Raw genomic sequence first — 22,798 nt, 5'->3', positions numbered from 1 at the left:
TGTCAATTATTAGTTAATGCATTGCGATCATCATGCGTATATGACATGAAATGTACAGGCAGTGTCTGCACTGACACCAACTTCTGGTACGTACCTGCCACAAAAGAAAGCCACTCCATACTATTAACATTATCAATCATAATAATAATAATGATAATAAAAGTAACCAATACCAGGAGTGATTGAAGCAGTATTTTAAGCAGAGCTGGGATGAATGTTATAAGTCAGTGCTCAGAATTCACTCTCATAAGTTAACATTTGAGCCAAGAGATTGGAGTTATACCCTTGTAATCACTTCCACTTACCTATTATGATCTCTAGAAGCTCATGTATTGCAAAAGCCAGGAAGATTAGGATTGGAGAAACATGGATCAAAAAGTCTACATGATATGGTATGAAATTAGTGAACACTTGGTAAGTAATGAACTACAGGTACTGTCTGCATGGATCTGTGAAAGGGCAGGTGAAGCTTGACTAATTTAACTGAATTTTTTTTTAAGGAAATCACTGTGCACATATAAAGCTAATGTTCATACAATGAGTCACAGAATGTTATAGCACATATATAGCCCATCAATTCTGTGCTGTTGTTTTTCTCCACGAGACACCAAGTTTAATTCCACTCTCCCACTAGCTCAAGTAATTATCTGATTTCTTTTTAAAAGAATTTATGGACTCTGTTTCAATAACAGTTAGTGGCAGAGAATTCCACATTCTAACCATCCTCTGTAAAGATCTTTTTTTCTAACCTCCCCTTTAATTCTTTGCGATTATCTTAAATTTGTGCACCTATTTCACTGATCATTATGAAATGTTTTGAGGAAGTAAAGAGTGAAAGACTGTTTCAACCGGCTGACATTTCAGTAAAAAGGGGCACAGACTCAGGATTATCACTAAAAGAACAAAAAACAACAACTTGCATTTATATAATGCCTTTAAAGTAGTAAAACGTTCCAAGGCACTTCACAGGAGTGTTACCAGACAAAGGGGGAAAGAAGATTTTTTTCCCCACACAGAGGTTTATTACAACATAGGATATGTTTACCACTATAAAATCATTTGAACCTAGAACTAGGTAAGTATTTGAAAAGAAGAAAATATAAAAAGGATAAAGGGAAAAGGCAGTAAAGTGGGATTAGAATAGCAAGCTCCAATTTAACTGGCAGAATGATCACCTTCTGTGTTGGTCAAAGGCAAGACTCTGTGGTCTGGTTTGGTGTCAAATACAGTATTCAAATATCACTACCTGTAGAGGAAGTTCATGATAATTTACTAATAATTTGCTGTGGAGCCAATACAAGTGGAGCAGTTAAAGTCTGATCATGTTGTATTGATAAGCTGCCCCTCAGAGACATGATCCAGAACACGGTCAGCTTCCACAAGTACAACACTCAACTGTACCTCCCCACCTGCTCCATCTGCTTGACAGACATTAGGAAGTGGATGAACTGAAATTTATTCCAGCTTAATGTAATTCTACGTAATTAATGTTGACAGCAGTGAATCCCACAGCATACCACCACAGGTTAAATTCAGAAGTGTGGAACCGTGGCGCACTTCTCGACCCCGAGCTGAGTACCAAGGCTGCTTCCTTTCACTGCTGTAACATTACCCGCCCCTGCCCCTGGATCTCCTCTCCCAAGGCTGAAGCTTCCTAATCGAGGTTCAATTCCTCATATCCTCCGAGCTGGCTTCCCCACCTCCACAAACCACAACTTATTCAGAAAGCTGCTGCCTATGCCTACACTCCAACCGCCCCAGTCTTTGCCATGCACAACTTGAATTGTTATCAGGATTTTCACCTTACTTTTAATTCAGTCTTGGCCTTTCCACTTTCTGCCTCACTGATCTGCTCCAACCATATGTCCCCGTACTGACCCTCTATTCCTCCAACACTGACTTACTCTCTATTCTCTGCTCTATCATCCACGGCTGTTTTCAACTACTAAACCCCAGTGCTCTGGAACTTCCTCTCTGAATCACTCCGCTGTTACCTGACTTAAAGAGCCACCCAAGAGAATCCTTTTCTTTTCTCCCACTTGGTCAGCGTCATTGCACAGGAACCACACCACTACATAGGAACAGGAGTAGGCCCTTCAGCCCCTCGAGCCTATTCCAACGTTCAGTTGGATTATGGCTGATCTTTACCCAACATTGCTCCATATCCCTTGATACCCTTACCTAATAAAAATCTATCGATTTCAGTCTTGAAAGCTTCAATTGTCCCAGCATCCACAGCCTTTTGGGGGAGAGAATTCCCGATTTCTACTACTTGAAATCTAACTCGCTGTTATATTTATGAAACAGAGCTCCAGACACTTGGGACCGTCTGTAAAACCTTCGACATAAAGCTGAACGGTGCTTTTTAAATAAATATAAGATGGATTATGTTACTACTGCTTTCAGTCCCACTCTTTGCTGCACTGTCTCAAAAAGTTATTTGCATTCTTTAGCAAACATTAAAAACACAATGGTTTAACGCTTCTTGGTGTTTCCTACTTGTCTCCCAGCTCTGTACCTCCCCTCTTCAGTGCTAGATCTATCTAATCCAAACATTTGTAAACAATTTTACAACACCAAGTTATAGTCCAGCAATTTTATTTTAAATTCACAAGCTTTCGGAGGCTTCCTCCTTCCTCAGGTGAACGTTGTTGGAAACCCAATTCCTCCTTCACAACCCAATTCCTCCTTCACAAGAAAATGTGGCTTATCTATGTAAAATAATTGCAAGGTTTTAATCTAATTAAGAGTTTCAGGTGCATTTTATAAGGAATAATGGATACCTGGAAGTGGTTTCAGGGTTGTTATTTGAAGTGGTTTCAGGGTTGTTATTTATCCTCCTTCCTCAGGTGAACGTTGTTGGAAAGCTTGTGAAGGAGGAATTGGGTTTAAATTCAGCTAAAGGAAAACATAGTAATCACGAACAAAATGGGGAAGGGCCAATTCAATAACCCCAGGTGGCCTTAGGTGCATTAACTTCAGATTGGTCCCAACAACGTTCACCTGAGGAAGGAGGAAGCCTCCGAAAGCTTGTGAATTTAAAATAAAATTGCTGGACTATAACTTGGTGTTGTAAAATTGTTTACAATTGTCAACCCCAGTCCATCACCGGCATCTCCACATCATAATCCAAACATAGCACTATTCAGTCCTCCTGGATTAGAATCCTTTGTTTTCTCAAGGACACTTTTTTTTAAAAAACCTTAAATAAAATAGAAAATTAAAATATGTTTGGGTTATACACTTAAGTCAGAGAAGTGAAACAAAAAGTGAGTAAAATATTTCCTTTATTTAGGTTACCCTTTAATTTAAAAGCAAAAAATGTCCAATGATGGGTAATTTGAACCCAGGCAATCTTAGGAACACTGACTTCAAATAACAACCCTGAAACCACTTCCAGGGATCCATTATTCCTTATAAAATGCACCTGAAACTCTTAATTAGATTAAAACCTTGCAATTATTTTACATAGATAAGCCACATTTTCTTGGGGTAATAAGCCTACAAGGTCTGTGCTAGTGAGTGTCCCAAACATAATATTCCATGAATATTCATTGAAATAAGATTAGATTTATAAAATAGAAACATTAGAGAGCATTGCAGTGCAATGACACACATCATTACACAAGCTTACTGTGTTGTGAAATGGTGGGTTTGCCTTTGTGATTTCCCAAATGATGGGGAAAAAGTGAGTCTGTACAAAAATTTGATTAGAGGACGCTAACACTGAGAAAGCAAGTTAACCCAAGCACCCTCTAGTGGCAGACACCATTGTACCAATGAAGGAGGAATTGGGTTTAAATTCAGCTAAAGGAAAACATAGTAATCACGAACAAAATGGGGAAGGGCCAATTCAATAACCCCAGGTGGCCTTAGGTGCATTAACTTCAGATTGGTCCCAGCAAGCATTGAAGAGACAGCCTGGATGGATTGAAACCCACATTCAAAGAACATCCTCCACCCTCCAGTATACAATGGCATTTCCCTCAACTACAGCAGGACAAGTGGCTCCATCCCAGTGCTTGACCAAGTAATAGAGATGATAAAACTACAACCAACATAGATTTTGTTCTGTTCAATTAAATATTTTAAAAAATAAAAATGCAAAGTTGTGTATACCTTTCTCATGCATCTGACCCTGTTGGGCCAGTATCTGTACGTACCTTAATGCACTGCTCTTTCTAGCTTGTGAATTGAGGTTCTCTTCCTCCACATCTCCATATAGATTCTCCCTCGGCACCTCAATTTTTTGATTCTTCTTGCCTTCATTCACAGTGGGACTGCTTTCATCTCCCAAAGATTTGGAACCAGCTTTGAGCGTTTGCTTCTTTTGTTTCGGAGCTGAAGAACTGTCTGAAGATTTGGCCGTCTTTCTACGTTTCTTGTTCCTGCCTTCAAGGTCTTCACAAGCTTCATCACCCTCTTTGACGTCTGCTCTTGGTTCTCTCGCTCTCTTTTTGCTGCTTGTTTCTATATCTCGTGATCCTTTCCCAGGATTCAGTATTTCAACATAATTCTCACAGCCAGTCTTTAAGCCTTTCAACTCTGTGCCCAAGTCTGCTTTCACTTTGCCACAAGTCTCCTCTGAAGACTCTCGGAAACAGGAACTTCTCTCTTCCATGGTCACTGGATCTGTATTTAATTGGCATTCCAGTCTACTTTCTATTATGTTTTGTATTTTCCCTGTACCAAGCTTTGTTTGGCAAGTATGAGCATCCTGGAAATAATCATTCTCCAATTCTGAAGGTTTTCCATGACTGGTTACAAAAGGAATATTAGAAACCAATGGCTCATCACAATTGGCTTTTAACGAGACATCGCCCAATAATGATGGTGCATCGTCAGCTGAAGTAGAAGGGCTACTCGCTGGACAGGACCTTCTACTGATTGTAGGAAAAACATCACTTTGATGCCGAAGCCTCTCACTGGCCCCCTGTGTACTGTCATTTGAGGTTAGAGGCTTCTCATTGGCTTCTGACGTAGAGTCACTGACAGACAGAGGCTTCCCTTTAGGTGAACGATTAGAATTAAGATTACATGCCCCACTATTTCTCCCACTGGTTAGTAGTGAACAGCTGCCTGAAATGGGCAGCTCTGCATCTGGTTGTATTTTCCCCTGGCATCTGTCCAACCAGCCAAGGTCAATCGAGGACATTCTTCTTCCTACATTTTGCTGCAATTGTTGAAATTTATTTACAGATCCGGGAGTCCGTGCCTGAGCTAGGAGCATTTTTGATGGAGTAATACCCTTCATGGTCGGGTGCAGTAATTCCAGTTGGTCAGGCTCATCGTGAAGCTCTTTGGTTGTAGTCTGCAGATTCTGAGACGATTTGGAGGCGACTAGTTTTGTCCCAATAACTTGGTTGATTTCACTGTCCTTGATCTCTTTGGACATCTGTGGCCTTCTTGGAGTCAATGATTTACGGAGGGAAATTGGCCTTTCCTTTCAAAAAAATAATTTTTTTTTAAAAAAGTTGAATTTGTAAAACATACCTGCTGTTTGCTTTGATTTTTTATTTGTACAGCTGTTACAGGTTCAAATCATTTAACAACCAAACTGATAAAACTGCGAAGTATCAATTTTAAAAATTCACTGATGTTGCAGCTGCTATGCATCATGGAGCAGGAGCACATCCTGCTTTCACTTCCATGATTCGTAGAATGTACAAGACAGAAACAGGCCAAATGGCCCATCAAGTCTGTGCTGGTGTTTTTCTCTGCATGAGTCACCCAGTCTAACCCCATTCTCTTGCTCCCTCCCCATCCTCCTCAATTCCTCTTTTTCAAGCAACTATTTCATCCCTTTTTGAAGAATTTATGGACTCTGCTTCAACAATGGTTTGAGACAGAATTTCACATTCCAACCACCCTCTGTGTAAAGATATTTTTTCAAACCTCCCCTTTAATTCTTTACAATGAGGCCCTAATCTCAGCCATGGTACCAGGAAAGCAGTGCATCTGTGGAGGAGGAAAAAAGCACACACACGCACGCACACACACACTCACACACTAGGCAAGTCACCAGCATGTTCTACAGAAAAACCGTGACTGTAAAGTAGTAGGTAACCTGCTTGGTCGGGTGGGATGTGTGGCATGATGAGGTGCCCCTAATCTCTGTTGAGTAATCCACAATAAAAGTGTGCAAGCGTGGACATTAAACAAGGTCAGATTTGGGCTTGGCTACAACAAGCTATCAACATCAAGGCTTACGTAATGACCACTGAGGTGAAGTAAGAGGGGGAGACTGGTACCCATGGAGTCACATCTCAGCAAGAAGTCAACACCTTCAAGTTGGGTGGTGGGAAGAGGAAAAAAAACACTTGCCTTTCCTGATGTTCCTAGTTTCTCCTTCAGTTTCATTCCATAATACTGGGCCGATGCTTTGAGGGCACTGTGCTCTTTTAACGTGAGCTTCTGAACAATTTTGTTCCGACGATTTAGATGCGATCCCCAAATATCACAATCAGGAGTCTGGAAACAGAAATCAACTGGTTATATTGTTTTCCAAACTGGACGCACTCCTCACCTCCAGCCTGTCCCAAAGGATGACAGTAGGTGGTTGGCAAAATATATGGAAGGTTCTATTTGCCAACCAGTCACAGGTGAGAACATTTCCAGTTTGTAATTACTGTAATACCTAGTGTATAAGTTATACCTTAACTAAGATTTTATAAAATGTGATTCACGCATCAGCCAGTCAAGTGTAAAAGTTGCAGTGTGACTGACAGACTGAATCTTATGGTAACTGTACTGTGTTTGTTCACCTCCTTATTCAATGCCTGTTTGATTTTTACTGGTTGGAACACCTGAATTATTCTACCAACCCCAGCCCCCTGAAAAATAAGTGGTTTATTTTTCAAAATCTCTATTCCTAGCATTTTCTCAGTTTACACAAAATCCTTGAATTTGAAAACTAGAACTTTTTTTTGCAGATTCCAAATGACTTTAGATAATGTCAAATGCATCACTCTGCAGTCTCCTATTACATAGTATTTACAGCCTAGAAACAGGGCACTCGGCCCAACAGGTCTATGCCGGTGTTTATGCTCCACACGAGCTGCCTTCCTTCCTACTTCATCTAACCCTATCAAGATACCCTTCTATTCCTTTCTCTCTCTCATGTGCTTATCTAGCTTCCCCTTAAATGCATCTATGCTATTCACCTCAACTACTCCACGTGGTAGCGAGTTCCACATTCTAATCACTCTCTGGGTAAACAAGTTTCTCCTGAATTCCCTATTGGATTTATTAGTGACTATCTAATATTTATGGCCCCTTGTTTTGGACTCCCCCGCAAGTGGAAACATCTTCTCTACGTCTACCCTATCAAACCCCTTCATAATTTTAAATACCTCTATTCAGACACCACCCCCCTCCAGCCTTTTTTCTAGAGAAAAGAGCCCCAGCCTGTTCAATCTTTCCTGACAGGTATAACTTCTCAGTTCTGGTATCACCCTTGTAAATATTTTTTGTACCTTCTCCAGTGCCTCTATATCCTTTTTATAATATGGAGACCAGAACTATGCACAGTACTCCAATTGTGTCTAACCAAGGTTCTATACAAGGTGTGTCTGCACTGTTAATTCAGCACCAAAGTATGAAGTGAGAATTACTGTACAAAAATTCAAATGTATTGTATTATCAGAACATGCTGGTAAAAATCAACCACTCTTATTGTGGACACCATTAACTCACAGGAGATGTGGGTGCAAGCCATATTTGCAATCCACCACTCAATGATTTTTCTGAAACCATTTTTCCCTGACTTGCATCTTCTGCTTATCCAATTTTTAATTTTCTTTCTCTGCTGGTCCTGTGTCCTGGTGCAGTTTACATCCTCTGAACCAAAGGTGTATTTTTACTCCTTTTAACGATTCATTTCCCGTGATTGAGGTTCACATTATAGACCTCAGCCAATTCAGAAGAAAGTCTAACTTGGCAAGGAACTTTTAAAACCTTATAATGTTTTTTTTTTGTGCCTTTGCATCACTATCTACATGCACATGTAAGGTCGCCTCGTGTGTCAGTCTAGCTCAGCTGGCACCACCCTCACTTCAGGGTCAGAAGATTCTGGGTTCAACTCTACAATTGAGGCTAACACTCCAGTGTGGAACAGAGGGACTGCTGCAATGTTGACAGTGCTGTCCTGCAGATGAGATATTAAACTGAGGTCACATCTGCCTGTTCCAGTTGTGCCCAATATTATTCAAAGAGCAGGAAGTTGTCTAGGTATGCCTTGGCCAACATTCCTCCCTCAACCAGTACCAAGAAAAGATTGAATGGTCATTCATCATATTGGACATTCATGGGACTTTGCCAATGGAGAAGGGTTGCCGCTTGTATTATAAGAGTCATTAACTTTAAAAGTGTTTTAAGACATCCCAATGTAATTTGGTACTATAAAAAATACATTCTAATCTTGCGGGCTGGGGATCACGATCAATTGGTTCACTTCAACCAGTCTCATTTTGTCAGATGTCACAGCCCTTCCTACTACTTGGTCACAATATTCTGCTACTCTTTAACTGATCACTTGGAGACACACAATTCCAGGAAAATTATAAAAGGGAGAAAAATTATGGAATAAGATCGAGAGAAAACAAGCATGATCTAGAAAACTAGACTTACCTTCTCTTTATCCTCCTCTTGGCTAGTGTCCTGTGAGGGCCTCCTTGCAGAATCTGAATATGCACTTTGACCATTCTCTGTAGCATGTCCCTCTCTAGTTTGCTTAATAGCTCTGTACTCTCTGTACAATTCTGTGAATTCAGAAAATACAAATTATCAGTATGGCCTGGTGTATAAGTGGTTTGTCTATCACACAATTACTATACAACAACAACTTGCATTTAAATAGAGCCTTTAACGTAGAAAAACGTCTCAACGCGCTTCACAGGAGCGATTATCAAACAAAATTTGACACCGAGCCACAGAAAGAGATATTCTGCACACTCTCTAAGGCCTTCACATCTTTTCTAAAGTGCGGTGCCCAGAACTGGACACAATACTCCAGTTGTTGACGAACCAGTGTTTTATAAAGGTTCATCATAACCTCCTTGCTTTTGTACTCTATGCCACTATTTATAAAGCCCAGGATCCCGTATGCTTTTTTAACCGCTTTCTCAACCTACCCTGCTACCTACAACGATTTGTCACATATACACCCAGATCTCTCTGTTCCTGCACCCTTTTAGAATTGTACCCTTTAGTTTATATTGCTTCTCCTCATTCTTCCTACCAAAATGTATCGCTTCACACTTTTCTATGTTAAATTTCATCTGCCACATGTCCGCCCATTCCACCAGCCTGTCTACATCCTCTTGAAGTCTATCATTATCCTCCTCACTGTTCACTGCCCTTCCAAGTTTTGTGTCATCTGCAAATTTTGAAATTATGCCCTGTACACCCAAGTCATTAATACATATCAAGAAGAGCAATGGTCTTAGTACCGAACCTTGGGGAACACCACTGTACACCTCCCTCCAGTCCGAAAAACAACCGTTCAACACAACTCTCTATTTCCTGTTACTTAGCTAATTTCGTACCATGCTGCCGCTGCCCCTTTTATTCCATGGGCGTCAACTTTGATGACAAGCCTTTTATGCGGCATTTTATCAAACGCCTTTTGGAAGTGTATATGCACCACATCAACTGCAATGCCCTCATTAACCCTCTCAGTTATCTCATCAAAATACTCAGTTCAAATTTAGTTCAACATGATTTGCTTTTAACAAATCCATGCTGGCTTTCCTCAATTAATCCACACTTGTTCAAGTGACTGTTAATTTTGTCCTGGATTATCATTTCTAAAAGTTTCCCCACCACTGAGGTTAAACTGATTGGCCTGTAGTTGCTGGGTTTAACCTTACACCCTTTTTTGAACAAGGGTGTAACATTTGCAGTTCTCCAGTCCTCTGGCATCACCCCCGTATCTAAGAATGATTGGAAGATTATGGCCAGTACCTCCACAATTTCCACCCGTACTTCCCTCAGCAACCTAGGATGCATCACATCTGGAATGGGTGACTTATCTACTTTAAGTACAGCCAGCCTTTCTAGTATCTCCTCCTTATCAATTTTTTGCCCATCCAGTATCTCAACTACCTCCTCTTTTACTGTGACTTTGGCAGCATCTTCTTCCTTGGTAAAGACAGATGCCCTTTGCCTCCAAGCAGATCTCCTTTTTGGTCCCTAATCAGTCCCACCCCTCCTCTTACTACCTGTTTACATGGCCTACAGAAGACTTTTGGATTCCCTTTTATGTTAGAGCCCAATCTATTCTCATACTCTCTTTTCCCCTCTTATTTCCTTTTTCACTTCCCCTCTGTACTTTCTACATTCAGCCTGGTTCTCACTTGTATTATCAACCTGACATCTATCATACGCCCCTTTTTTCTGCTTCATCTTACTCTCTATCTCTTTTGTCATCCAGGGAGCTCTAGCTTTCGTTGCCCTACCTTTATCTCTCGTGGGAATGTACCTAGACTGTACCCGAGCCATCTCCTCTTTAAAGGCCACCCATTGTTCAATCACAGTTTTGCCTGCCAATCTTTGATTCCAATTTACCCGGGCCAGATCCGTTCTCATCCCACTGAAATTGGCCCTCCTTTTTTGCATTTAGAATGGTCCTTGTCCTTTTCCACAGCTAATCTAAACCTTATGATACTATGATCGCTGTTCCCTAAATATTCCCCCACTGACACTTGCTCCACTTGGCCCACCTCATTCCCCAGAACCAGATCCAGCAATGCCTCCTTCCTCATTGGGCTGGAAATGTACTGGTCAAGAAAGTTCTCCTGAACACACTTCAAAAATTCCTCCCCCTTTTTGCCCCTTACACTATTACTATCCCAGTCTATATTAGGATAATTGAAGTCCCCATTATCAATATCCTATGGCTCTTGCACATCGCTGTAATTTCCCTGCAGATTTGGTCCTCTATATCCTTCCCACTAGATGGTGGCCTATGGAATACACCCAGTAATGTAATAGCACCTCTATTGTTTCTTAACTCTAACCATATAGATTCTGTCCTTGGCCCCTCCAGGACATCTTCTCTCTCCAGCACTGCAATACTCTCCTTAATCAATACTGCCACTGCCCCTCCTTTCTTTCCTTCCCTATCATTCTTCCCTGTCCCCCAGATTCTGTAGATAAAAAAGGAGATTCCATTCATTCCCCCCCAAAAAAACCTCTGTGTGTATACATATATATATTCTGGAAAAGTCTTTCATTCATCGCTTACTTTGGGTCTCCTCCGAAGCACCAGCCACATCTACCTGAATGAAAGGAAAATTGGGGAACTTTAAGTTTTGTGTGTAGACACACATGTACACTGTACAGAAGCACCCTCTTCACACACACCCCATCACAAAGTAAAAAGACTATTATGGAATCGTACTTTATAATCTGTGGCTACCTGAAGCCATGGCAACAATACACAGCATTAGCTAAACCGGTCACTTCATCACTCTGTGCCGTCACATATTGCTTTCCCTTCACAGTAACCAGTACAGACAATCACACGTATGAAGTAGTAGTTTTAAAATATTGTGCAACTTTTGTAAGTTTGCAGAAGACACCAAATTGGATGCAGTAGCCAGTGATGCTAACCAAGATGTAATAATCCAGAAAGATCTTGACAGGCTAGGACAGTGGACAGAGGGACAGCAAATGGAGTTGAACACAAGTGTAAAAACTTAGGTTTAGGTAAAAGCATATGGAATTCGTGTTAGATAGTAATGCACTTGAGGTAACAGAGCAGAAAAGGTCTGGGGATTTTGATGTACAGGTCACTAAAACAGACAGTTCAATGCTCATGGGCAGTCCAAAGGAGTAATTTTTGAAGTAGTATCTGGTCTTGGTGGAATCGCATGTGGAGTACAGTACTCAGTTTTGGTCTCCATATTACAGGATGATTTGGAGTTATTCAAGGGAGTCCCAATGAGGGCTACAAGACTGACTCCTCAACGTAAGAGGACCGAGTTATATCTACCCTGGAACTTCACTTTCTTGAAAAGAGGAGAATAATGAGGAGGAGTATTTGATAAAGACCTTTAAAGTTTTTAGTGGCTTAGATGAATTAGATCCAGCAAATTTCTGTTGGGCACAGAGTTGAAGGACTAGGGGAATACGTTTAGTCCTAAGGATTTCAAAAGAAAAGAAAGCCGGGCAACATTAAGAACTAGTAGAATAGATAGGGGAGAACCAGTGGATGTGGTGTATTTGGATTTTCAGAAGGCTTTTGATAAGGTCCCACATAAGAGGTTAGTGTGCAAAATTAAAGCACATGGGATTGGGGGGAATATACTGGCATGGATTGAGAATTGGTTGACAGACAGGAAACAGAGAGTAGGAATAAACGCGTCTTTTTCTGGGTGGCAGGTAGTGACTAGTGGGGTACCGCAGGGATCATAATCTTAGAATAAGGGGCTGCTCTTTCAAAACTGAGATGAGGAGAAACTTCTTCACTCAGAGGGTAGTAGGTCTGTGGAATTTGCTGCCCCAGGAAGCTGTGGAAGCTACATCATTAAATAAATTTAAAACAGAAATAGACAGTTTCCTAGAAGTAAAGGGAATTAGAGGTTACGGGGAGCGGGCAGGAAATTGGACATGAATTTAGATTTGAGGTTAGGATCAGATCAGCCATGATCTTATTGAATGGTGGAGCAGGCTCGAGGGGCCGATTGGCCTACTCCTGCTCCTATTTCTTATGTTCTTATGTTCTTATCAGTGCTTGGGCTCCAGCTATTCACAATTTATATCAATGATTTGGATGAGGGAACTAAATGTAACATTTCCAAGTTTGTAGACGACACAAAGCTGGGGTGGAATGTGAGCTGTGAGGAGGATGCAAAGAGGCTCCAATGTGATTTAGACAAGTTGGGTGAGTGAGCAAGAACAGGGCAGATGCAGTATAATGTGGATAAATGTGAGGTTATCCACTTTGGTTGTAAGAACAGAAAGGCAGATTATTATCTGAATGATGATAGATTGGGAAAAGGGGAGGTGCAACGAGACCTGGGTGTCCTTGTAACCAGTCGCTGAAAGTGTGCATTCAGGTGCAGCAAGCAGTTAGGAAGGCGAATGGTATGTTGGCCTTCATTGCAAGAGGATTTGAGTGCAGGAGCAGGGATGTCTTACTGCAGTTATACAGGGCCTTGGTAAGGCCACATTTGGAATATCGTGTGCAGTTTCGGTCTCCTTATCTGAGGAAGGATGTCCTTGCCATGGAGAAAGTGCAATGAAGGTTTACCAGACTGATTCCTGGGATGGCAGGACTGAGGTATGAGGAGAGATTGGGTCGATTAGGCCTATATTCACTAGAGTTTAGAAGAATGAGAGGTGATCTCATCAAAACATATAAAATTCTAACAGGACTAGACAGACTTTTTTTTTTATTCGTTCACGGGATGTGGGCGTCGCTGGTGAGGCCAGCATTTATTGCCCATCCCTAATTGCCCTCGAGAAGGTGGTGGTGAGCCGCCTTCTTGAACCGCTGCAGTCCGTGTGGTGACGGTTCTCCCACAGTGCTGTTAGGAAGGGAGTTCCAGGATTTTGACCCAGCGACAATGAAGGAACGGCGATATATTTCCAAGTCGGGATGGTGTGTGACTTGGAGGGGAACGTGCAGGTGGTGTTGTTCCCATGCGCCTGCTGCCCTTGTTCTTCTAGGTGGTAGAGGTCGCGGGTTTGGGAGGTGCTGTCGAAGAAGCCTTGGCGAGTTGCTGCAGTGCATCCTGTGGATGGTGCACACTGCAGCCACTGTGCGCCGGTGGTGAAGGGAGTGAATGTTTAGGGTGGTGGATGGGGTGCCAATCAAGTGGGCTGCTTTATCTTGGATGGTGTTGAGCTTCTTGAGTGTTGTTGGAGCTGCACTCATCCAGGCAAGTGGAGAGTATTCCATCACACTCCTGACTTGTGCCTTGTAGATGGTGGAAAGGCTTTGGGGAGTCAGGAGGTGAGTCACTCGCCGCAGAATACCCAGCCTCTGACCTGCTCTCGTAGCCACAGTATTTATATGGCTGGTCCAGTCAATGGTGACCCCCAGGATGTTGATGGTGGGGGATTCGGCGATGGTAATGCCGTTGAATGTCAAGGGGAGGTGGTTGGACTCTCTCTTGTTGGAGATGGTCATTGCCTGGCACTTATCTGGCGCGAATGTTACTTGCCACTTATGAGCCCAAGCCTGGATGTTGTCCAGGTCTTGCTGCATGCGGGCACGGACTGCTTCATTATCTGAGGGGTTGCGAATGGAACTGAACACTGTGCAATCATCAGTGAACATTCCCACGTCTGACCTTATGATGGAGGGAAGGTCATTGATGAAGCAGCTGAAGATGGTTGGGCCAAGGACACTGCCCTGAGGAACTCCTGCAGCAATGCCTGGGGCTGAGATGATTGGCCTCCAACAACCACTACCATCTTCCTTTGTGCCAGGTATGACTCCAGCCACTGGAGAGTTTTCTAGATGCAGAGAGGATGTTCCCGATGGCTGGGGAGTCCAGAACCAGGGGTCACAGTCTCAGAATACGGGGTATGCCATTTAGAACCGAGATGAGGAGAAATTTCTTCACTCAGAGGGTGGTGAACCTGTGGAATTCTCTACCACAGAAGGCAGTGGAGGCCAAGTCATTAGATGTATTCAAGAAGGAGATAGATATATTTCTTAATGCTAAAGGGATATGGGGAAAAAGCGGGAACAGGGTACTGAGTTAGACGATCAGCCATGATCATTTTGAATGGTGGAGCAGGCCCAAAGGGCCGAATGGCCGACTCTTGCTCCTATTTTCTAAGTTTCTATGTGAAGGACATGTGGAAAACTAGCTGGGGTGGGAACAGAAACTATGGCAGGTTTTAAAATCAGATTGCATGAGTTCCTGTAAATAAATAGGATAAAGGATTATTATTTCTAGAATCACAGTAAGGAACCTGATGCGTGAGTTAGAAGTGTTGGCTGAATGGACCAATGATTTTCTACCCAAAAATAATCTATCAGTTATTTGTGCACTAAAAAAAGGAATTATCCAGTAATTTGAATTAAGCAACTTTCCCCCATTAAGTTACTTCTCCTGTGTTAACCCTCAACATTAAACCAACTCTTGAAACACTGTCACTTACTTCTTAAGTTCACTCTGGCGCCAGAGAGAGAGTCTATGATTTGCCTCATACCCCTGAGGGCCTCAGATTGACTGCTGTCATCGTGCAATACGATACAAGATATCGCTCCAAATTCGTTGGAAGATATTCCAGAACAAAAGGACATAAAAAAAAACTTTGTGCCTCTCATAAATTGATTAGGTGATCAGCCATTTACAGGTTTCAAAACAGTAACCGCCCTCATTAACACAGCTATTAAATAAACATGTATGGTGAACAGCCCTACAGATTAACTGGTCATTCATTTAATTTAATGTTTATGAGCCCTTGCTGTGCCTACATAACAATAGTGACTATATTTCAAAAAAATACTTCATTGGTTGTGAAGCACTACGGGAAGTCCTGAGGATGTGAAAGGTGCAATATAAATGCAAATTCTATCTTTCTTAAAACCTTGAATGCCCCACAAGCTAAGGGCTCCTTCATAAGTCAGTTTATATTTGTTGGCTGCGTGCCTAGGACTAATGCTTCCTGGAAACTGTCGGGCCTGCCCCTCGGTTGATCAGCCAGCGTTTCTGATGGATTTTCAAACTGTTGACACTTTGTACTCAGGGCACAGCACCTACCTTATTTGGCTTCCGCTTGTGTTCCTGAAAGAACGAAGTCTCCCACTTCTTCAGCAGAAGTTTTAACTCATTGTATCGGTCCATTTCCCAAAAGCAGTCTGCATTGGTTTCTCTCAGTATTTCATGTGTCTCTACAGGGGAGGAGAAAAAAACATAAAACTCCATTTGAGTTGTAATGATCTGGAACGTGCTGCCTGAAAGGGCGGTGGAAGCAGATTCAATAGTAACTTTCAAAAGGGAATTGGATAAATACTTGAAAAGGAAAAATTTGCAGGGCTATGGGAAAGAGCAGGGGCGTGGGACTAATTGGATAGCTCTTTCAGACAGCCGACACAGGCACAATGGGCCAAATGGCCTCCCTCTGTGCTGTATGATTTTATGACTTTCTGGAAGATCTTTTGGGAAACTCAGATATGGGAAATTGCAAATTTATCATAAGTTGATTAAAAAAGTCATATTTTCTGAATATTTAACTAGCAGTCAAATAGCCGCCCCAGTGAATTAGTGGGTAGATGCACTGCCCAGTCTGCTGTTAATCTATTTACACCAGAAGGATTTGCTGAGTTAACTTATCTCAGCCAGGGTGACAGTACTGGCTCTGCAGTTGGATTCAGCAACCTTAAACGGGGGAGAAAAATTAGCCAGAATTCCCGCTCCTGATCGCTGTCGTGTTGGAAACTGTACGTGTCCCAACCCCCTCCAAAATATCTTTTAGTCCATCTCCCACGAATGGCCCATTCAATCCTTTATCCTCCCCTCCACCATCACTCATCTCCCCCCATTACCCACCATCCAGTCGCTCTGCTAAAGGGTGGGTGTCGAAAGGCCAGAACCCCACCCACCTTCAACTAGTTTTCCTCCCCACCAGCTCATCCGACCCTCTCATCCCATCAGGTTCCTTCAAAAAGGCTTGGTTTTGTTTAAAAGAAGAAATCAAATTACAATAAGTGTCTACAATCAGATGTGCCTATAATTGCCCCATAACTGAAAAGCATCCCAGAAAACTGCATGTGTCAATCCATACCCCCAGCACGAGTCAGTGTCTTAAGAGGAAAAAATTGAAATGAGTTTTAAAAAAAATTAGATTACGAGTTACTCCTGGGCAGAGGCTAAAGGGAATTGTGAGAGGTTTTTTTTACTTCATTCATGGGATGTGGGCATCGCTGGCAAGGCCAGCATTTATTGCCCATCCCTAATTGCCATTGAGAAGGTGGTGGTGAGCTGCCTTCTTGAACCGCTGCAGTCCGTGTGGTGAAGATACTCCCACAGTGCTGTTAGGAAGGGAGTTCCAGGATTTTGACCCAGCGACGATGAAGGAATGGCGATATATTTCCAAGTCAGGAGGGTGTGTGACTTGGAGGAGAACGTGCAGGTGGTGGTGTTCCCGTGTGCCTGCTGCCCTTATCCTTCTAGGTGGTAGAGGTCGTGGGTTTGGGAGGTGCTGTCGAAGAAGCCTTGGCGAGTTGCTGCAGTGCATCTTGTGGATGGTACACACTGCAGCCACAGTGCACCGGTGGTGCAGGGAGTGACTTTTTAAGGTGGTGGATGGGCTGCTTTGTCCTGGTGCTGCTCCTGGCATGCTACACTCCTCGTTGAACCAGGGTTGATCCCCTGGCTTGTTGGTAATGGTAGAGTGAGGGATATGCCAGGTCATGAGGTTACAGATTGTGCTGGAATACAATTCTGTTGCTGATGGTCCACAGCGCCTCATGGATGCTCAGTTTTAAGCTGCTAGATCTGTTCTGAATCTATCCCATTTAGCACAGTGGTAGTGCCACACAACACGTTGGACGGTGTCCTCAGTGTGAAGACAGGACTTCGTCTCTACAAGGACCATGCGGTGGTCACTCCTACCAATACTGTCATGGACAGATGCATCTGCGACAGGTAGATTGGTGAGGACGTGGTCAAGTAGGTTTTACCCTCATGTTGGTTCTCTCACCACCTGCCGCAGGTCCAGTCTGGCAGCATGTCCTTCAGGATTCAGCCAGCTCGGTCAGTAGTGGTGCTACCGAGCCACTCTTGGTGATGGACATTGAAGTCCCCCACCCAGAGTACATTCTGTGCCCTTGTTACCCTCAGTGCTTCCTTGAAGTGGTGCTGAACATGGAGGAGGCCTGATTCATCAGCTGAGGGAGGGTGGTAGGTGGTAATCAGCAGGAGGTTTCCTTGCCCATGTTTGACTTGATGACATGAGATTTCATTGGGTCCAGAGTCAATGTTGAGGACTCCCAGGGCCACTCCCTCCTGACTGTATACCACTGTGCTGCCACCTCTGGTGGGTCTGTCCTGCCGGTGGGACAGGACATACCCAGGGATGGTGATGGAGGAGTCTGGGACATCAGCTGAAAGGTATGATTCTACGAGTATGGCTATGTCAGGCTGTTGCTTGACTAGTCTGTGGGACAGCTCTCCGAATTTTAGCACAAGTCCCCGGATGTTAGTGAGGAGGACCTTGCAGGGTCGACTGGGCTTGGTTTGCCTTTGTCGTGTACGGTGCCTAGTGGTCCGTCCGGTTTTATTGTTATTATGACTTTTTGCAGTGGGATTGTGCGACCGAGTGGCTTGCTAGGCCATTTCAGAGGGCAGTTAAGAATCAACTGCATTGCTGTGGGTCTGGAGTCACATATAGGCCAGACCTGTTAACGACGGCCGGTTTCCTTCCCTAAAGGACATTAGTGAACCAGATGGGTTTTTACGACAATCGGTAGTTTCATAGTCACCATGACTGATACTAGCTTTTAATTCCAGATTTTATTTAATTAATTGAATTTAAATTCCCTAGCAGCCGTGGTGGGATTTGAACTAATGACTTAGTCCAGGCCTCTGGATTACTAGTCCAGTAGCATAACCACTATGCTACTGTACCCGAATGCTGGTGATCAGGGAAAAGGCAGGGGTTCTGAAGAGAGTTAAACACCAGACCATATGAATTGTTTTACTGCTTCAGTTAATTTAAGTGGTTATTCCCACTTTCTTAGTGCCACTGAAATGGGCAAAAATAATCACTGGCAATGAAAAGATTAAACAACATTCCCCTCTTAGAAAGCTGCAAGCATTTGTAGAAATATTTTATTTGAAAAATTTGCCCGAGTAATTTAGAGTAAAAAATATTTCTATGCATGCTTTGGTCTAGGTGCACATGCTGAGGTTACCAATGTTAATTTGGCTTCCTTGCCTCCAGTATTTCTGCCTTTAGTCCTTCTTCTCCTGTTGGTAGCAGTGAACATTTAGGTTACAATTTCAGATGCTGGCTACCTTACACTAGAGTCATTCTTCAGGTGTGAGCTTAAACAGTCAGTGCAGGCAGGCAGTTTGGACCGTGGAGGGCATCACAGCTAACCCTTGGAGAGGGTGCAGAGCAGATTTACTAGAATGGTACCAGGGATCAGGGCCTTCAGTTATGTGAAGAGACTGGAGAAGCTGGGGTTGTTCTCCTTAGAGCAGGGAAGGTTATGGGGAGATTTAATAGAGGTGTTCAAAATTATGAAGAGGTTTTGATGGACTAAATAAAGAGAAACGGTTTCCACTGGTGACAGGGTTGGTAACCAGATTTAAGATAATTGGTAAGAGAACCAGGAGGGAGATGAGGAGAATTTTTTTTTAACGCAGCGAGTTATTATGATCTGGAGTTATTATGATCTCAGAACAATAACACATACACAAAATGAATTTACCTGGAGCATGATGTAATTTTGCTGTCTTTAAACGAGGAGTGTCACTATAAATCGGCAAGTGATGTGTAGTCACTTGGTTCTAGAAGAGAAAGCATCATGATAATACCATGTGTATGATGACAATATAATGCAGCTCTTCCAGGTATGCTGTATGCCAAAAATAGTGGCAGCTCAATCGTCTTCTCAAAATGGCACCACTGAAAAGCTGCTTGTCAAAACGTTTTAAAAGCTGTTAACAAGCACATAACAAATATAATAGCCTTGAAATACATTGTTAATTGCATGTAAATATTGGGAAGACTGAAGCCATTGTCTTCAGTCCCCGCCACAAACTCTGTTCCCTAGTCATCGACTCCATCCCTTTCCCTGGCCACTGTCTGAGACTGAACCAGACCGTTCGCAACATTGGCGTCCTATTAGACCGAAATGAGCTTCCAACCACATATCCGCACCAAGACCGTCTACTTCCACCTCTGTAACATCGCCTGTCTCCGTCCCTGCCTCAGCTCATCTGCTGCTAAAACCCTCATCCATGCCTTTGTTACCTCTAGACTGGACTATTCCAATGCTCTCCTGGCCGGCTTCCCATCCTCCACCCTCCGTAAACTGGAGCTCATCCAAAGCTCTGCTGCCCGTATCCTAACTCGCACCAAGTCCCGTTCACCCATCACCCTTGTGCTCGCTGATTTGCATTGGCTCCCAATCCGGGAATGCTTTGATTTTAAAATTCTTATCCTAGTTTTCAAATCCCTCAGCAGCCACACCTCCTCCAACTCTACAGCCCGCCAAGATCTCTGGACTCTTATAATTCTTGCCTCTTCCACATCGTTGATTTTTTTTAATCGCTTCATCATTGGCGACCGTGCCTTCAGCTGCTTAGGCCCTAAGCTCTGGAATTCCCTCCCCAAACCTCTCCGTCTCTCTACCCTCCTTTAAAACGCTCCTTAAAACCCTACTCTTTGACCAAGCTTTTTGTCACCAGTCCTGGCTGCACCTCTAGCCAAGGTGTTCCAGTACAGCTACAACACTGGCATCTACCTGACAATGTGGAAAATTGCCCAGGTATGTCCTGTCCACAAAAAGCAGGACAGATCCAATACGGCCAATTACCGCCCCATCAGTCTACTCTCAATCATCAGCAAAGTGATGGAAGGTGTCGTCGACAGTGCTATCAAGCGGCACTTACTCACCAATAACCTGCTCACCGATGCTCAGTTTGGGTTCCGCCAGGACCACTCGGCTCCAGACCTCATTACAGCCTTGGTCCAAACATGGACAAAAGAGCTGAAGTCCAGAGGTGAGGTGAGAGTGACTGCCCTTGACATTAAGGCAGCATTTGACCGAGTGTGGCACCAAGGAGACCTAGTAAAATTGAAGTCAATGGGAATCAGGGGGAAAACTCTCCAGTGGCTGGAGTCATACCTAGCACAAAGGAAGATGGTAGTAGTTGTTGGAGGCCAATCATCTCAGCCTCAGGACAATGCTGCAGGAGTTCCTCAGGGCAGTGTCCTTGGCCCAACCATCTTCAGCTGCTTCATCAATGACCTTCCCTCCATCATAAGGTCAGAGATGGGGATGTTCGCTGATGATTGCACAGTGTTCAGTTCCATTCGCAACCCCTCAAATAATGAAGCAATCCAAGCCCACATGCAGCAAAACCTGGACAACATCCAGGCTTGGGCTCATAAGTGGCAAGTAACATTCACGCCAGATAAGTGCCAGGCAATAACCATCTCCAACAAGAGAGTCTAACCACCTCCCCTTGACATTCAACGGCATTACCATCGCCGAATCCCCCACCATTGACCAGAAACTGAACTGGACCAGCCATATAAATACTGTGGCTACGAGAGCAGGTCAGAGGCTGGGTATTCTGCTGCGAGTGACTCACCTCCTGACTCCCCAAAGCCTTTCCACCATCTACAAGGCACAAGTCAGGAGTGTGATGGAATACTCTCCACTTGCTTGGATGAGTGCAGCTCCAACAACACTCAAGAAGCTCGACACCATCCAGGGCAAAGCAGCCCACTTGATTGGCACCCCATCCACCACCCTAAACATTCACTTCCTTCACCACCGGCGCACCGTGGCTGCAGTGTGTACCATCCACAGGATGCACTGCAGCAACTCGCCAAGGCTTCTTCGACAGCTCCTCCCAAACCCACGACCTCTACCACCAGGAAGGACAAGAGCAGCAGGCACATGGGAACAACACCACCTGCACGTTCCTCTCCAAGTCACACACCATCCCGACTTGGAAATATATCGCCGTTCTTTCATCGTCGCTGGGTCAAAATCCTGGAACTCCCTTCGTAACAGCACTGGGAGAACCGTCATCACACGGACTGCAGCGGTTCAAGAAGGCGGCTCGCCACCGCCGTCTCAAGGGCAATTAGGGATGGGCAATAAATGCCGGCCTCGCCAGCGACGCCCACATCCCATGAACGAATAAAAAAGAAATTCACAAGTCTGGGGAAAGTTTACCATCCCATGCTGACTGATTGCTCCGTATTTGCAGTGGTTGGGAAGGAATGTGAACAAGATATACTGAGATTATATCAAGAAATGGACTGGGGAAGAAAACGAACTGAAATAGCCAAGGGCGAGCTCAATGGAGCCTCGTATTTCTCTGTCAGCAGCGTTCGTCAGCTGTCACTCCGTCTCCATGGTAACAGCCCCGGCCTGAGTGGCAGTGCGCCTGCGCCTCTCCCTCCCGGGTGGTGAGGCTCAGGAGGGAACGGACGACACGGCCCGAGGAACCGGTGTGAGAGCGGTAGGAAATGTGGCCGATTTATTGTCCAACGCCCTCCGCATAATTCTCTTCCCCCGCCGGGTTTTTGTAATGAAAGGCTGCAGCAGGAAGCGGTGAGCGGCCGCGGGTCCCACTTACTTGAGGCCGGTGCTGAGCGCTGCTCCCCGCCGGAAGGTTCTGGAGAAAGGCTTCCCGCCTTTAGCGTCACGTGACCGAGCCTGCCCCCGCGCGCGCAGCCGGGCGCTTTAATTAAAGAAACACACAGTCGCTTTTAAGTTTTGGGCGGCGATCCGGCCGTCAAGACCGCCAGTTCCAGGGCCGAAGATATTTTGAAGAACCGGGGGAGCTGTGAGCACCAAATGGGCATCCTAATGCAGAAAATGCCGGAAAACCTCAGCAAGTGAGGCAGCATCTGTAGAAAGAGACAGAACTAACGTTTCAGATCGAAGAACCTTTCGTTAGAACCTGATGCAGCTCGCCCTATTCAGGCCAATCCAGCCCAATATTGGGTGGCCAGGCTGGCAGCAAGGTAAATTGGCGGGGGGTGGTCGCAATCAGGCAGCAGCGGTTCGGTTTATTTCAGTGGGACCCAGTGGTGCAATCCTGGAGTCTCCCAGCATTAAAGATTAATCTCCCTGACACTC

At 44.1% G+C, this 22,798-nt stretch overlaps 1 protein-coding gene across 1 annotated transcript in view; it reads right to left on the bottom strand.

The window, feature by feature from the left end:
• Window positions 1–22,364, bottom strand: part of recql4 (RecQ helicase-like 4) — a 63,298-nt gene extending 40,934 nt beyond the window's left edge. Inside the window, exons 1-7 of the mRNA XM_067968644.1 lie at window positions 22,293–22,364; window positions 19,403–19,481; window positions 15,726–15,856; window positions 11,246–11,279; window positions 8,629–8,759; window positions 6,325–6,471; window positions 4,164–5,443 (exon numbers count right to left, since the gene is read on the bottom strand). Of these exons, the coding sequence (XP_067824745.1) occupies window positions 4,164–5,443; window positions 6,325–6,471; window positions 8,629–8,759; window positions 11,246–11,279; window positions 15,726–15,809 (1,676 nt within the window). The 5' untranslated portion in view covers window positions 15,810–15,856; window positions 19,403–19,481; window positions 22,293–22,364. The remainder of the gene's footprint in view (window positions 1–4,163; window positions 5,444–6,324; window positions 6,472–8,628; window positions 8,760–11,245; window positions 11,280–15,725; window positions 15,857–19,402; window positions 19,482–22,292) is intronic.
• Between the last annotated feature and the right edge of the window lie 434 nt (window positions 22,365–22,798).

This window comes from Heptranchias perlo, chromosome 2 (genome assembly GCF_035084215.1).
Source record: "Heptranchias perlo isolate sHepPer1 chromosome 2, sHepPer1.hap1, whole genome shotgun sequence".
NCBI classification, from domain to species: Eukaryota; Metazoa; Chordata; class Chondrichthyes; order Hexanchiformes; family Hexanchidae; genus Heptranchias; species Heptranchias perlo.
This window is presented reverse-complemented; position numbering and strand designations above follow the sequence as displayed.